Below are 15,456 nucleotides of genomic sequence, written 5' to 3'. Positions count from 1 at the left end.
AGAGTCAATGAATTCTCTCCCCTGTCTAAGCAGTGCTGCTGTATGTTTGGGAGACTAATTTGCCCCAGCCAGTGCTGTGAAAAATCACTGTTTGTATTGACTTTGGCCTAGATAGATTGGACAGCAAAATAAGGTTAGCTTGTCCAAACAACGGGGTGGGTTAGCGTGGGCAGTCTGAACCACTTGGGCTTTACGAGCAATAATTCAGTCGAGAGGGGAAAAAAACAAACATCCGTCAGATGAATGGATCGTGAGGACGGATAGATTTGTGTTTTCCACATTAAACCCTCTTTGATGCACAGTGCTGACTGTCAGTTTTTGAAGACAGGATTCAGGTTTTTGGCGTATTTCGTCTTTGACGGAGAGACGGTAAATAAGAAATGTCGCTTTAAGTTGCTGTCTCTTCGGTGAAGTCGCAGGCTGCTTTGAGAACGGGACACAGTTGTATTAAACAGTCTGAGTAGTGTTCAGTTTGTTTTTTCTGTCGTCCTTCTCTCACTAATGTTCCCTTTCTTTCTCTTTCTCAGCTGTCAACATATTAAATAAACGGAAAATAAATTGATTAACCCTCAAACAGACACCCTCCCACAGGTCTAAAAATGAAAAACTCAAAATAAAGTTGTTTTTGTTCTTGGATCTTTTTTAATTGAGGTCACTATTATGTTCCCTCCTGAGAGATAACTTTTTGGAGTTGACATTTAAAAAGTTAGAGAAGGTCTTAAGTGATACTAAACAATACAGTGATGAGCAACCTTTTAATTAACTTCAGTCAAGGTCAGTCAAACGTGAATGTTTTCTAGTTTTTCTCGCTCTTCTTTGTGACCAATCCAAATACGATGCAATTCAAACATTCAACAAAGTATCACAGCAGTGATAGTAAGGAGTTTCTGTCGTCTTGGTCACTGTTTTGGGATCTGAAAAACCTCCATTTTCTCCCACTTTTCTTCTAACTGTGGTTCTCGTGATCTCAGATGTCAATTTTCCATATTTCCTCTACAGTCTCCATCCATTATTCCTACAAGGAGGGTCCACTTTACCCACTTTCCTTGTGTGATTGCTTCCCTACTAGCTATCAACAATATTGTGATCAAATACCTTTCCTTTATCTGTGCCATCTCTTTAATAAAGTTCAAATTGCAATGATAAAGTATGTAGCTCACAGGAATGTCATAACCCTGTATCTACATACATTTCACATTTTAAGCTTCTGCACGAAGTCATGAAAAAATGGACAATTGGTGCCCATGTGCACAATTCAAATAGATTTTGTCACTATTTTGCAAACTGACATGAAGAAAACACCATCTAACAACATCTATTATCCAGATCTGCACTAAAAGTTAATGGGGTCTCTTCTGGGCCGGGACCCGTCCTCCATCCAAGTTTTGTGGAAATCCGTTCAGTAGTTTTTGTGTAATCCTGCTGACAAACCAACCAGCAAACAAACAAATGGACACATAAATATTAATTTGTGACATCCCTATACACATTTACAGAGGCACAAAAAGGTTTCCTCTCACTTTTTGTCCCATTTTGCATGCACTCCTGCTGCAAAATAAGCACATTTTGTTGCTGTTTTAGGATCTCAAAGTGGGTCACACTGGCAGGATCATGAGGTGTTTTGCCACAGATAAATACATACACTCTCTGTGCATTTTGCTTTCAAATGATGTGAAGTTAGAGTGGAAATTCACCGGGATGCCATCGTAAATCACACAACAAACCGCTCTACTGTTCAGGATTTTAATATAAAAACAAAACGCATCATTTGCAGGTGTGTTTTGTTTAGTAGGTTCACATCAGTGCATAAAAAGTAATAAAAATGGCTCTAAAATCAGGTTTCCTTTCATTATGTCCTTTAAATCTGACTCACAGATATTCACATGTCCAATCCGGTAACTTTCCAACAACTATTTAGAGTCTCGGGTTACATCAGCAGCCCGAAAACTCTTTGTCCGGTTTAATCTTCATAGACCAGTGATTCAAGAGACCCTCACTATCCCCGAGATAATAATTTTTGCGGTTCATCAAGAGGTCCTAAAATTAGATCCATTACTCATCCCCCTAAATCTCTCCTGCTGCCTATTAAATAACAATGTGCTTTTTTCCCTCCATTCTTTTCCTTTAACCCGAGCTATTTAAAGATGCTGCGTTGATGATGTTGGATTAGGATGTGTATGTTTTCTCTCTTTCGGCTTATGTGACTGATAGCACAAAAGGAGGGGGAAAAAACAGGGCCTGGAGGCGCTGATAAATTAAAAACTGTTCCGGACTTTCTTATCATCAAAAGCTGCCCAGCGCGAGCTGAGATAATGTCGGAATAAGGAAGTGAGCGTATATATGTGTGTGCATTCATGTACAAATGGAAGCAGGTGATACTGAGAAGGAGATAGAGACACTCCAGTGTGTTTCACCACCGAGATATCATTGTAAATCCCCTGGTTTCTCTCCTTTTTGCCCCTCGGGAAAGGTCGATTTTCTGCCTCTCTGGAGCCTTAGGGTTGATGGCTGCTTTACTAAACAACATGAGACTCATGCTTCTGATTCCTACACTCATGTGTTACCGTTACTGTGGCATTATCTACCCTTTCTCCCTCTTTCCTCATGCACATTAATCATCCCGCTCTGTTTTAAAGATGACGAATGCCATACGGAGCGCACTGGGTCTCACCTGGGCTGCGTTCACCAGCATGACTTCTGGTGAAAGATTAAAAAACACCCTTTTCAGGGAATCTAGTTCAAAAGCCAGCTAATGTGTGAGCATTTTCTATCACACGTCCACATCTTCTCTAACCATTTGTCTTTTATGTACGTGCGCTTTATGCTCATGCATGCATAATCGTGCACAGACGTACGACGGGGCTCCGCATTGTGATGTGGTGTGGGTGTAAATACACATCAGATACACTATCTTAAAGCGCCGCATGCAGGCATTATTCCAGACAAGTAATGTTTTGATTCGGCGCGAGTCTCCAGCCTCTGATTTACAGAAACTCGTGGGTTTGTTTACCGAGCGCACATCCATCCTCTTTGCAGGGCTGACAGAATCTGATAGGTGTCAAAGAGAATTTTATGTTTTCTCCTCAACTTCTGATGTCTGTTTTTCCCTTCCTCTCAAAATATGACACATTTCAGCCGCCGAGGGTTAGGGAATGAGATTATCTCATTACTTTATGGTCTAAATGTTTTTAATCTGCTCAGTTCAAGCTGCTGAGGAGGAACACCCTCGTTCGAGCAACCGTGAGACGGGGCCAGATTGAATTAATGGTGACGCCATGAATATATTTTTTATTTTCATGTTTCCTGCACATGACATATCAAGGTTAAGACTCAGACATCGACACGATACGGTCACGCTTCATTTAGCCAAAGCTCAGAATACGTATTGTAACACCCAAAGCGTCCTGCGTTGGCGAGAGCAATTATTCATAAGGTAGTAAACAGAAACTGTGGGAAGGCAAATTCTGCCCCCTGTTTCTCGTGCGGCACCGTTAGTGAGGCAATGATCAGGTGAAGTTGCAGTGTATGAAATGTAAAAATGCAATTGAAAAACACTTTGACGCAAGGTTGTTTTTTTTTAATGCAGTTTAGTGGATGCTGTACTGTTTTGCATCCTGTTACAATACTTGCCACTTGTTATTCTCTCTTTGGCTGCAAAATAACCTTCAGCAAGGTTTGTGCAAACAAGTTTATGTGGATTTTTTTTTTTTTTTAAGTAAATGAGCTGGTTCTCCTCTCTGATTTAATTACTCGGTCACTGGACTGAAATTCATGTTTTCAAATTCACTGTTTGGATTTCAGTTGTGTTGTCAGTTTTGAGTCAGTTTGGTAACGCCTTGTTTCTTGGGTCCAATAATGTTCCCAGAATTTCTTGGACATAATGTGATTTCATAAGACAAAGAACATATTCTGAGACAGAAGTTGTTTTGTTTGAGTGTTTAAAGCAGCTGTCTACGATCTGACTGACTGGAAGAAAAATGCATTCATAGTTGGAAACCACATTTTCCATTTTGTTTTTTATTCGCCGTCAGAAAAAAACAAACCTTTTTTTATATGTTCGGCTGACTTGCTGTGCACTAAATGAGTGACTAATTAAGAAGATGAATTATTAATTGCTTAAAGAAGTGTGCAAATTGACCACTCAGTTTACCCTGTAATTAGTTAGGGATCTAACTTTAAAGCCCCGCTCTCCACAGCGTATTTTTATGCTATTTCATTTCCAGACAATGTTGATGAGCCACACTGCTCGCCAACATTTTCTTTTTTCTTTTACAAAATAACTCTTCTTGGTGCTCAAACTGTTAAGCTGTCGCTAAAATATGAACAATGACGTATGATTATAGTCAAATCTGCAAGTCATGCATCCTCTAAGCTTGTGCAGGTGCACTGAAAAGGCAGTTGAGGCAGCTTCCCCCAAAATGTGAGCCTTTTGGTGCAAGTGTATCGCTTTAAGAGTAGCGTGGCTGTGCGTAGTGAGTGTGTGGTCGAGCGACAGAGAGCTTTTGCTATCCATTTTAATGATGTTGACCTCGCAAGAGCGGCAGTCTGGCTGCGATGGTATGGGCTAATAACCACGCCCTTTTCTGTTTGAAACAGACCGTTGACCGTGAAAGAGGAAGTAACAGATTCCTTTCAGTCTCCGTGGTTTATATAATCCATCTAATGCCGACTGAAAGATAGCATACAGTCTCTGTCAGATATTGGCACTCTCGAGCAAAACTTGAGCAACACTGCCCAGCATGGTGGGCGTAAGCTGTGCACTAATCTTCAAATTGAAAGCAGCAGGTCCACAGTTTCAGCTGGGTAACTTTGCAGTTGGCCAGATTTAGATGTTCTTCCCCGAGGAAAGTGTGACTCAGTGCGATGATATGATATCCACAACTTTAAGTATTAACCGCTGACAGCGCGCGGTCTCCGATGAGCTGTACGAAGCAGCATCGTTAAAGTGTGTTTACGAATGAAACGAGGACAAACTGAAGTCAAAGTCGCTATAAATGTCCCTGTTTCTGTGTTTCTGTGCCTCAGCAGTGAAGACAGACCAGCTGCAGACTATCAAACGGGAGCTGACTCAGATCAAGATGAAGATCGACTCTTTGCTGGGACGCCTGGAGAAGATCGAGAAGCAGCAGAGAGTTGATTCTGGTGAGAACGGGGGAGAGGGAAGGGGAAAAGGACAGCGAACGCAGAGGGAGGGGAAATTAAGAGCACACACAGGCCATACGTCTTAGTGACATCGGGGGAGATAAGAGCAGTAGAGCTCTCTGTCATAACAGCAGACAGGTGTCAACGCCACGCTGACTCAGTTTATATGAGAGGTCTTTATAGATGCCCTGCAATACAGGACGGCCTCAGAGAGAAGCTCGCTGTGGAGGTCATTCAGACTTCACGCCATTTGATGTTTGTGCATGTCGCAGTTCTTCAACAGTGCCATGGTTTATTCAAACTCTCTTTTAACTCCGTGACAGTCGAACACCAAAAGATTTTCAGTGGCGGTCGTCCTCCAGGCAAACTGTTCTGTAATTTATTTGAAGTGACATTGAAAACTAAAGTAGCTGCCAGAGCTGACAATGAGAAATCCAAGGTTTTTTCTGGTGGTTTCATATAGTATGAAACAGCTAGCAGTGAGTGGCATTCAGAAGCATTTTAAGTTTAAAGGCAATTTGCTAAAAGGGCCAGTTGACAGGGTCATTTGCAAAAAAAAAATATGTAACCACCTCAGGCTTTGAATTTTAAACAAATCTTAATTGCTTTATTGGTCTCTCCCATCAGTGTTTGATCCCTCTGGGCTTTAAAAGTAATCAGAAATGTTTTGTAATCAATTTAGGAAAAAATAGGAGCCAAGGCAGGGGTGCCAGGGCTGCTGAAATCTGGTCTTCTTTCCTTGGTTCAGTTAAAACCCACCCAGGTGGCTGAGGTTTGATTTTGCTGTCAACACATATTGCAGAAATGTTTTTCAGAGAGAGAGCAGAGAGCTGCAGTGGTCCTCGTCCAAAAATGATGAAGGTGTGAATAACAGTTTCCAGTTTCTTGGAGAGAAATGTTTCTAAGAAGCAGAAAACGTGTTTCAACCTAAGATTTGATTTGTTTTTTTGAAACGTAGGCTGCAAAGATGACCCCAAGAGAGATCATTTCTTTGTCTAATTAGAAAAATACATTATGGACTGTTCAACAACATTATGTGGTTTCTAAAAAATGAAGTATAAAATGAAATGAGTGCAGAGAAAAGTAGTTTTTGGCACTGTAGTGTCAAGTGGAGACAGATGAGAATTTACTAATTGACACCAAGACGCAAAAAGATCAGTTGTGTCCTGGAGGTTGATGAATCTCAGATGAACAAAAGAGACTGGACGATAATAACTGAAGGAACGGCTTTTAGCGATATTTGAGAAATTTTAGCCCCACTTAGCATACAGTGCTAATACCTCTAAGTCCTCCTAAACTCGCTTCTTGGGTGGAGTGGAAAGCTAATAATAGATGCTTCGCGTTGAAGTCGTGCTCATAAAGCTCGAGTGAAATTCAAGAATTTGGGAGCCGGTGTAGACGCGTCACCAGAAAAAGGCAGCCGAACTTTTCCTTTGACTGTGATCGCACTCCGAATTGAATCTGCGTGCCCTCTTTTTCTCTCTCTCAGAGGCTCAGAGAAAGTACGAGGACAACTGTGACTCCCTGCATGAGGAGTCTGTGTCAGAGACGGCAGAAAACTCCGGGGAAGAGGCCGGCGAGGGGGCACTGGACGTGGAGGCGGGAGAGATGACCGATGGAGGCGAGGACGACTACGACGAGGAGGGCAGCCACCATCTGGTAAGAGAAACGGCTGACGGGGCTGACAGGGAGGGAAAGAGCAAGGCACTTTGGGAGATCTCAAGTGGGCAGACAGTCTTCGCCTTCTGAAAGTTAATTTTCCAGAATTATTCATGGCCACAGATCTGAGAGAGCGAGGCTTCACATGAGTGAATGGCGAGGGCGCCTGGACTGACAGTTTTTCCCTGTCGACCCCGGCTCAAACAGTGGAAGTAGGGCTCTTCACCGCCCGCACACAGACACCAGCTCGCACACATGCACATACTCACAGGCTATAATTAAAGCAGCGAGCTCGAGACACGTCGGAGAGCGTTTCAGACCCGTGTGGACCGGTGTGAGTCCGACCGTGAAGTGGTGGCTGCAGAGTCGTGTGAAGGGGATGAGCCAACAGAAATCAAATTGTTGCAAAGATTTAGATATTCTTTATTTATTATATATATATATAATGTATAAACTAAAATATTCCCATTGCTAATTCTTGGTAATCTATAGAATTGCGTGTTTTGTCCAACCGACCGTCTAAAACTCAAAGATGTTCCCGTTTAAAATGATTTCACACATCGAGCTGACACCCAAACATGTTTGGTATTTTTGCTTGAAGGTGAATAAAAATGCAGAAGACTACTGCGATCTATTCATCAACTAATCGTTCCCATCTGTGGAATGTTTCTCGTCACATTGATTTAACTTTCCGTCGACTTGGGTTTTGAGTCGACATTGTTTTTGTTCATTGAAAAAAAATGGAGGTTTTCTTTTGTTGAAGCGTTTTAAACTAAAATATTTAATTACTGTCATTTTACACTGTGTTCAAATGTCCTCTCTGCTCTGAGGGGCTTTAAAAACACCCACAGTGCTCGGTACTAGTGTATAGTCAAACATTATTCCCCATATTTTCTCAGAAGCGTGAGCCGTATGCCTTCTCCTTACAATCCCTTCAAGTTCAAGCTTTCATGTGGGTTCATCTGGGCAGCGTGGCCGTGGTTTCGACCGTGCTTTCATTCTATGCTACATTTATTTGCCATGAACCAGGTGAGCATGGGCAAGCTTCTGTATCCCTGATGAAAGATCGGAGGCCTCGCTAATAGAGGGCATTATTTTTCAGAGACATTGTGGAAGAGATGTATTTGTTTCCCGAAGGTCACATTGACCACAGATGGTGATAATGTAACACAAAGTCTGTTATATTGTGTATTTGCAGTGACCTTTAGAGGAAGAATAAAGACCTGAGTGCTCTGTTTGGAAACTGTTTATTGTACCCGCGATCTTAACCTCCTTTCTCTCCTTCGCAGATAGAGAACCATGTATCGGATATCGACAACTGAGATCAGGTAAGAGCTTTGGGTTTACGGTTAATCCAAGTGTGCATTACAGCAGCTGTGAGGTTGTTACAAGATGGCGAAGAGTCCTGCAGCCTCTCACAGCCAGACCTCATTAACGGCCTTTACATCCGGTCCTCGTTAACGGCCGTAACCGCTGAACCGTGTCGTGAGCATCCCTAAACATTCGTTAATCATCTCCTAAGTCATAAGCTCCATGACATTTGGAAGACCAGCTCCACTGAAGGGCAGCTAATGCCGAATTCAACAGAGGGAGCAATAATGGCATTGCAATGGGCCAGAACTGCCCATAAACAGCATTCATCTAATTGAATTGTGTGGAAGGGGGTATGAACGGCGAGGCCCAAGGTAAAGAGTTTCCTGCCTCTCGCCTCTCAGGGTGTGGGTAATGATGCAGCCACATCATCAGTTGGCTCGGTGCTGGCTGGCTCCTCATAGCGGGGGTGCTTAGCTGTGTTTATCAGTCGCAGACTGTTGATGAAACGCCGAGTTAATCTCTGCTACGGTTCCCCTTTTGCTTCTGGGTGAGCAAAGGAAATCCAAAAAAAGTGGCTCAGTTCATTGGAGACTGTAAAAAGCAATCAAGCTGGCACCTGATTTTGATTTAGTTTTTTTTCTTTGAACAAAATATATATATTAGTTTTCGTCTGCTTTTAGTCAGCAAAACCAAAAAACATTTTCGTCTAGTTTTCACCAGCGAAATGTCGTTTTTATTCATGCATTTTTAATGCTTTAGCCTTTAAAAGGTTTTTTTAGGCCGTCGCCACCTTTAATGTGTGCAGTTACCAGGGTTATAGCTGGTGTTTTTTTCTGAGTCTTTCACAAGGTTGGCTGAAAAGGCACCGTTTCTCCGTTTATACCAGACTGAAAGAGTTCACATACCATCTATCTCTGCCATTCCCCGTGGTAATAGAGTCATTCTCCCAAACGCCCCGTTCATTCATAAACTCTGGCAGTCGGTGTTATTGGCAGTACTGCGGCTACCTGCAGCATGATTATTCAGACGCTGCATTTACTTCGTTGTTCACTCATACGAGGAATAATGCCCCGCAAGGTGTCTGTTATCTATTAAGGCCATCTTGGACACCTTGAAAGGCAAAAATCAAAATATAAAGTCTTTCACAAGCATTAACTCTGTTTCCCTGGCAACACCAAAGGGTTTGACTAATACCTGGAACAATAATTATGGGAATCCTGAGGACGGTCTCTGTCTGAGATCGCAATGATCATAGTGAGTTTAATTTAGCTAAAAAGTCACCAACAAATACTTTTCTCACAGTTTTTGTTAACACCGCTCCAAAGTCTTCTTTTATGTAAGCACAGGCAAAAATGTTTCAGAGCTGACACCACAATCTGCCTGTGAAGATGTCTGGTGTACCACTTCCAACCGCCTCTCAAGGAACCATGTTACACTTTAGTTTTCCATTTCCTTTCCCATATATCCGCCTTTTAAAAATCAGCAGCCAATTCACAAAACCTCCTCACAGCACATACATTTAAAAAACGCTGAAAATCCCACTCGAGGTCGCGGAGAATATATGAATGTTTTGCTCGCAGGCCTACCAAGGATAGAAAATCAGTGTGAGAAGAACCTCAATAAGTCGTGTCCGGAAGGATTAGGGAGGCAGTTCCAGCTACCAGCAAATATTTCTGCACTTCCCGAGATATTTCTGAGGCCATTCAAAAAACGGACAAGCTTTAAAAATTCAGGCTAATCCTCATCAGATTTACAGCATTATAAATAGCTAGCATTTTTTGAGGAGGAAACACAGTCCTATAATGTGTTTTCATCAGTTTTTCTCCTTTATCACTTCAGGATGAGGCGGCGGACACCACCCGGTCGGTGGTATTAGAATACATCATCACCTTCAAGAGACAGAAAAAAAGGATCTCTGAGGGATCAAGCCACCCATTCTGGACTGTAAGTTGTGTTAAAGAGACGCCAAATCACATTTAGATGCCAAACTGTGCAGCAGAAAACAGAAATGTGATGTGCTCTCTAAAGAAAATGTGTGCAAGACCCATTTTATAGCATTGGCCTGAGTTTGCCTCACGGATATTTCTGTGCAATTTATGTTTGAGAAGCCGACAGTTTAATGCGCTAATCCTGTTCCCGAAAAAAATAAAACGAGAAGGGAGGAAAATGAGTTTTATTTGGGTTTATAAATTGAATTGCGTCAAAAGAAGGGAACATGTTGATCAATTGTTGCTGCTTTTATGAAATGTGTTTTTGCGCTGTAATTTCACAAACCGATTTTTTCAATTAATTTCTGTTGTTGCTCAAAAAAAATCGAATGAATAAATGACAGTCGGAACAATCTGCGACCAGTGTGGTATTCAGAAATTGAATGAAACATCGTTTGCCGTCTGGTTTCGGATTTGCCTCGTACATTAAGCCAATAGCTGCGAGCGTAACTTTATCCAGCTTTATCCATTTATCACACAAATGCCCTGTGGGGCTGTTCCATCATATATTCCTTCTCCTGCCAAGTTTAGGAAGCAGAAAGAGCTTCCTGTGGTAGAGAGCCAACACTGGCACAGGCCTCCTGCCAGGGAGCAGTGCCCCAATGTCTCAATGCACTGCTCCCCGCTCAGCCTGCGCATCCCAACATGGACTGCTGCTGTTCGGGAGCCAACGCCCTTTTTTCTTTCTCCTCTACAATCTCCCTCTGCATCCTGCATTGATTCTGTCCTATGGAGGCGAGGGAGCTCGGACAGTTTTTTTGAAAACTGTGGAGTCTAAATCACTCTAAATTATAAATTAAGAGGCTTTGATGTCGTCAAAGTACGTGATCCGTGATTCAGATCATCCACATTTCCGAATAAATGTAATAATGCAACAGATGTAATGGCTAATGCTGCCTTTAAACAACCTGAATAAGTGATAGGACGAACCAAAACAGCATCCAGCGATACTCTTTAAATAAAACACCTGTAAAAGTCGATATTAAGGTGAAGTACAAACAGTGGTCAGATACTGACAGAATTATGATTTCTACCAGTTCAGATGGTTATTTTCCTGCCATGTGGAGCTGCTAACACACAAACATCTCAAATTGCGGCTTGAGCTTCAGCTGAGCAATTATAATTAACCTGATTTTAAATAAATTGCCACAAACCCAATTATGTCACCAGTCACTAGATGTCAGCATGTTCTACTGTTAATTATTCACATCGTGTTTTTCTAATACGTTACAGATTAAATTTACTCCAAACAATGACAAAGGCATGTTTGTTGTCTCCAGCTTTCAGTTTCTCTTCAGGGCCTAACTCAGGAGGAGGGAACTAATTTGCACCAGGTGTTCCAGCTGACACGCTGTTAGCATCAATTAGGCTGATAATGTAGTCCTGTAAAAGCTTGTAGGCCACTATTCAGAAGAGATTAATAGTGCTAATTATGTGACTGTTAAAGCCTAATTCATGTCTCTGAACAATTAGCCGGCAACGCCAGGCAAATTCTGGCAGGTGACACAGGAAATAGCTTAGACACTGTTGGGTTGTAAGCATAAACTGCGGGAGCTAGCATGGCTAACGGTTAACCAAACAATTTAGCAAGTTTATAATGTACACGGCTTCTTATCAATTACTGTATAATCATTAATCTCTGTCACTGTCCAGGGCTTGAGACCGTCCTCGGGATGCCCAAGGACCTAAAGCATGTGTAGCTAGGCTATCACTTAGCAAATGTCTTCTCATGCTGTTACTATAGTTAACGTCACTGGATGACTACTCAGCATGAGACCTCTGAAAAATGGCCGTACGCCGTAATGCCCTGAAAACGTTAACGGCAATAAATCCATAATGAAATCGGCAGGAGGAGAGCTAGTTAGCTCTTAGCAGCTGGTAGGCAGCAGAGTCCTGCAGTGTGCTGAGCCATTAGCTTACAGCTAAGAAAGCTAATAGACCAAACAGAGCTAATAGAGCAAACAGCGAACAGAGCTAAATGCACAGCGGGACTGAGGGTTTCTGTTAAGCGGAAAATGAAGCGCCGATCGTTAAACGACCATTTAAAGTGACAACATAACATATTTACAGTGAATAAATACACTGAAGTACTTCAGCTAAGAAGAGTTTGAGTGTGTTGAATGCAGTTACTTATGACAACGACAGTAGATGATGAGTTAAAGCTGTCCACGGCTTATCCAGCAAAGTAACATGCTGCTTCTCTACTGCATATGTCAAGTCCACCACCTCTTTTAAACTAGCTGCACCTTAGAGAGCCTCGAAGTGTCAGTGTCAAAGTTCAATCCAGCTGAGCTTTTCCTCCTTCAATTCTCGCTCGGACGCATGAATCTCCAGTGTGACGCAGCAGAGCTCCTCCTGAGGGTGTTTTTTTAGAGTAGAAGTGAAAGCATGACAGCAAACAGACGCCGCGTCGCTGAGATGACTTTTATTCTTACTGGATATCAGGAGAGGTCCTGCATTTATGTAAATGTCGAATCATTGGATTTAGTGCTGTTGGTAGATTAATGAGTTGTTTTACTGAAATTATTTTTAAAAAATGTCCCACTTTAAGGTTCAGTGTGTAAGATTCAGCGACATCCAGCAGAATATAGAAAAATACGAAAGGTACGCTTCAGAGTCGGTGTTTGGTTTAAATCCTACACAGCGGACGTTTAAAGCCTTAGCTGCGTCTAGTCAAGCAGATAATTGTCGTTTTATTTGCACATCATTGAGATATGTTGTAGCCTGCCCGGTGCGACCTAATTTGATTTAGTTTAATTTGCAAAATTATCTGCATTTTAAAAATTCAGCAGCTGTTTTTTTTTTTGTTTGTTTGATGGTTTGTTTGTTTTTTCCAGAAAAGAAATGCCCTAATTACTTTGGGGAATCCACACACGCCTCTGAAATTTCTCACTCTTTTATTTGACCTTGGGTAGAACGTGGTGCCCATGAAAACTGTGGATTACAAACCTGAATAACGGTGTTTTTATATAGATAAACACCATAGATGGATTTTTATTCACCTCTTATTAACCCAAAAATTGAAAAAAGAACATATTGTTTTGTGAACGGACCCTTTAAAACAGAGAAGTCATTATTTTGCACAATGTGACGAACACAACGGCGAACCCTGGCAGTGCTGCCTGAAAAAAATACATGAAATAAAAATGTCTGTCCTGCAGCTCTTTCAAAATTAAGTGTCTGGTGAATGATGATAATGTGTAATATTTAGCACTATTTTTGTATCCAAAAAAAACATGTCTAAAGGGAAATGGCTCTGCTACATGTTTATCTTTTTTGCTGGTAGCCTGTTATTTAATGAACAGTATGGTGATGTGTCAAATCTTTTGCAAAAATACAAAAAAATAAAATAAAAGGGAAAACCTCATTGCTTTTAACTGTTGTAATTTATCTGGGTCACTTTAAAAACATTTCTGGCTCAACGCTCACTTTTTAGTTTGCCCTGTAAATAGTCCTTTATCATGTTTATTTCAAATATCAATAGACTGAAAGAAGAATTTTACTAAGTTTAAAATAATACTGAAATGATATACTGACAGTTTGTTGGGATCGTTGGGATCATGGGGCTTGTAGAGACGTGTAACTGACAACTGTTGTATAGAAATGTACATTTTTTTGTAAAGATATTTTTATCAAAAGGCATGTTTACTGTAACTTTGTATTTTCAGTTCATGTATAAAAAAAAAGAAGTATATTCAAACTGTTGTAAGGCTAAAAAAAAAAAAAACTCATGGTCATTGTAGATAACTTTGTGTTCTTCTCAGTCAATAAAATGTTTGTGTCATATTTAACTAGTCAAATGTTTCAATGATCAACACTTTATTTTACAAATAAATATGAACTGAAGGACAAAGAAACCTTTTGGCTTTATTGTACATAAATACAGACGGCGTGATTACCACTTAGAGTTTACAGACGTGGGTAAATATTTGGTGCAACGTCAAGGCGCGCCACTTAAAAATACATTCTCCCCGTCTTCCTTCAGCGCAGACTGCTCATTTAATCATGATTTATATAGTTAATTATGCAGCCCGTGTGCCACAGCCGCCGTCAAAATGACACTTTAACAAGTGGCGCAGCTTTAGTGTTTGAATACTTGTCAAATTAACGTCAGTCAACAGAAAACTGGACACCATAACGGCAGCTTGTCATCTCGTGTTTCACTAATGGCACCAGTCTCGCTTTGCTGCCAGCTGATATCTCTGTGCACCTAATACAATCTGACCGCAGCAGAACATCCACCTGTGGCAGGTCGTTTTACACCTGACTTGTAACCGTAGGTGATAATAAAGAACGTACCCACCCAATCGTAACAGTCATTTCTAATCTGAAATGTATGCGTCCGAAGTTTACAGTAGAAGCGGATGGGAACAGGGTTAGCTTTAATATCTTGCCTATTAAATTCGACATCGCCGGCCTGTCGGCAGACTGCAGTTGGCCTTCTGAATCGTTCTGACACATTGATTATTGTGCTGATTTCAATTAATGTGTGTTGTCCCTGATATTTAAACGAATAAAGTAAATGAAGGATCCAGGAAAACAGAACCGTATGCTCAAACTGTCACAGTATTGACAGGCTACTAACATTTGCTCAAAACACAGCTTTGACATTACTCAAAAAATATGTTAAAAGGCACAGTATGTAATTTCTGCCATTCAATCAAAACAAAAAACATAAGTAGCGTGCGATCATGGGAGTCTTTATTATTAAACAACCACCTAACTGATAAAAATCTGTCCGGTGTTACTCACAGAATATTCACAGAAGTTTTATTCGCTGACTTCCTTCGTCGCTCTCTGACTCTCAGGGAAGTTATAACGACAGGCAACCGAATGAAACGCACCTTTAACCTTGAGTAAACGTACGCATGCATCTGGGCTCCTTCTTGTTGGAAACGTTTGGGATAAAATTGGACAGTTTAATGCGGAAATGTTACATTTTGTCTTTAAGTATATGATGAACTACAGCGAAGAATACATGAAATAATGTGAGGAAAACAGCCTGTTCACAAAGGAGGATTCTTCATGTCAGAGATCTTTTTTCTCACTTAAATTTAAAGTTAATGAGACTCGCTGTCTGCTGCAAACTATGCATTATTTATGATAAACTGACAGATTAAGTGCTCCTTTATGGGTTGAGAAATGCGTCTGATTTCATAAAGGCCCTGAAATTGTACATTGGTATTCAGCTCCTTACTGTGAGTGATGGGATCCAACATAAACACACTATTTATCACCGTTTAATTGTTTCACATGGTTTTTTTTCTCGGTTGTTAGAAGTGGGTGTGGCTCTGTTGGAAAAGGCAATGTCACACACTTCTTTGCACCAATCAGGATTAAGCAACGTTAGGAT

At 41.1% G+C, this 15,456-nt stretch overlaps 1 protein-coding gene across 6 annotated transcripts in view; it reads left to right on the top strand.

Annotated features, from left to right (window-relative positions):
- The window catches only part of LOC311249074 (RALY RNA binding protein like), a 109,420-nt gene extending 95,531 nt beyond the window's left edge, over window positions 1-13,889 (top strand). For 5 of the 6 annotated variants that reach the window (XM_084339801.1, XM_084339800.1, XM_084339799.1 and 2 more), the window contains 4 exons: window positions 5,026-5,142; window positions 6,632-6,801; window positions 8,091-8,129; window positions 9,955-13,889. In XM_084339801.1, the coding sequence (XP_084195927.1) occupies window positions 5,026-5,142; window positions 6,632-6,801; window positions 8,091-8,123 (320 nt within the window). In that variant the 3' untranslated portion in view covers window positions 8,124-8,129; window positions 9,955-13,889. The remainder of the gene's footprint in view (window positions 1-5,025; window positions 5,143-6,631; window positions 6,802-8,090; window positions 8,130-9,954) is intronic. The other variant, XM_084339802.1, reaches the window with a different exon arrangement.
- The last annotated feature ends 1,567 nt before the right edge of the window (window positions 13,890-15,456 follow it).

This window comes from Pagrus pagrus (genome assembly GCF_965226575.1).
Source record: "Pagrus pagrus genome assembly, chromosome: 20".
Taxonomy (NCBI): Eukaryota; Metazoa; Chordata; class Actinopteri; order Spariformes; family Sparidae; genus Pagrus; species Pagrus pagrus.
The sequence above is the reverse complement of the archived record's forward strand: the minus strand, read 5'-3'. Positions and strand labels throughout refer to the sequence as shown.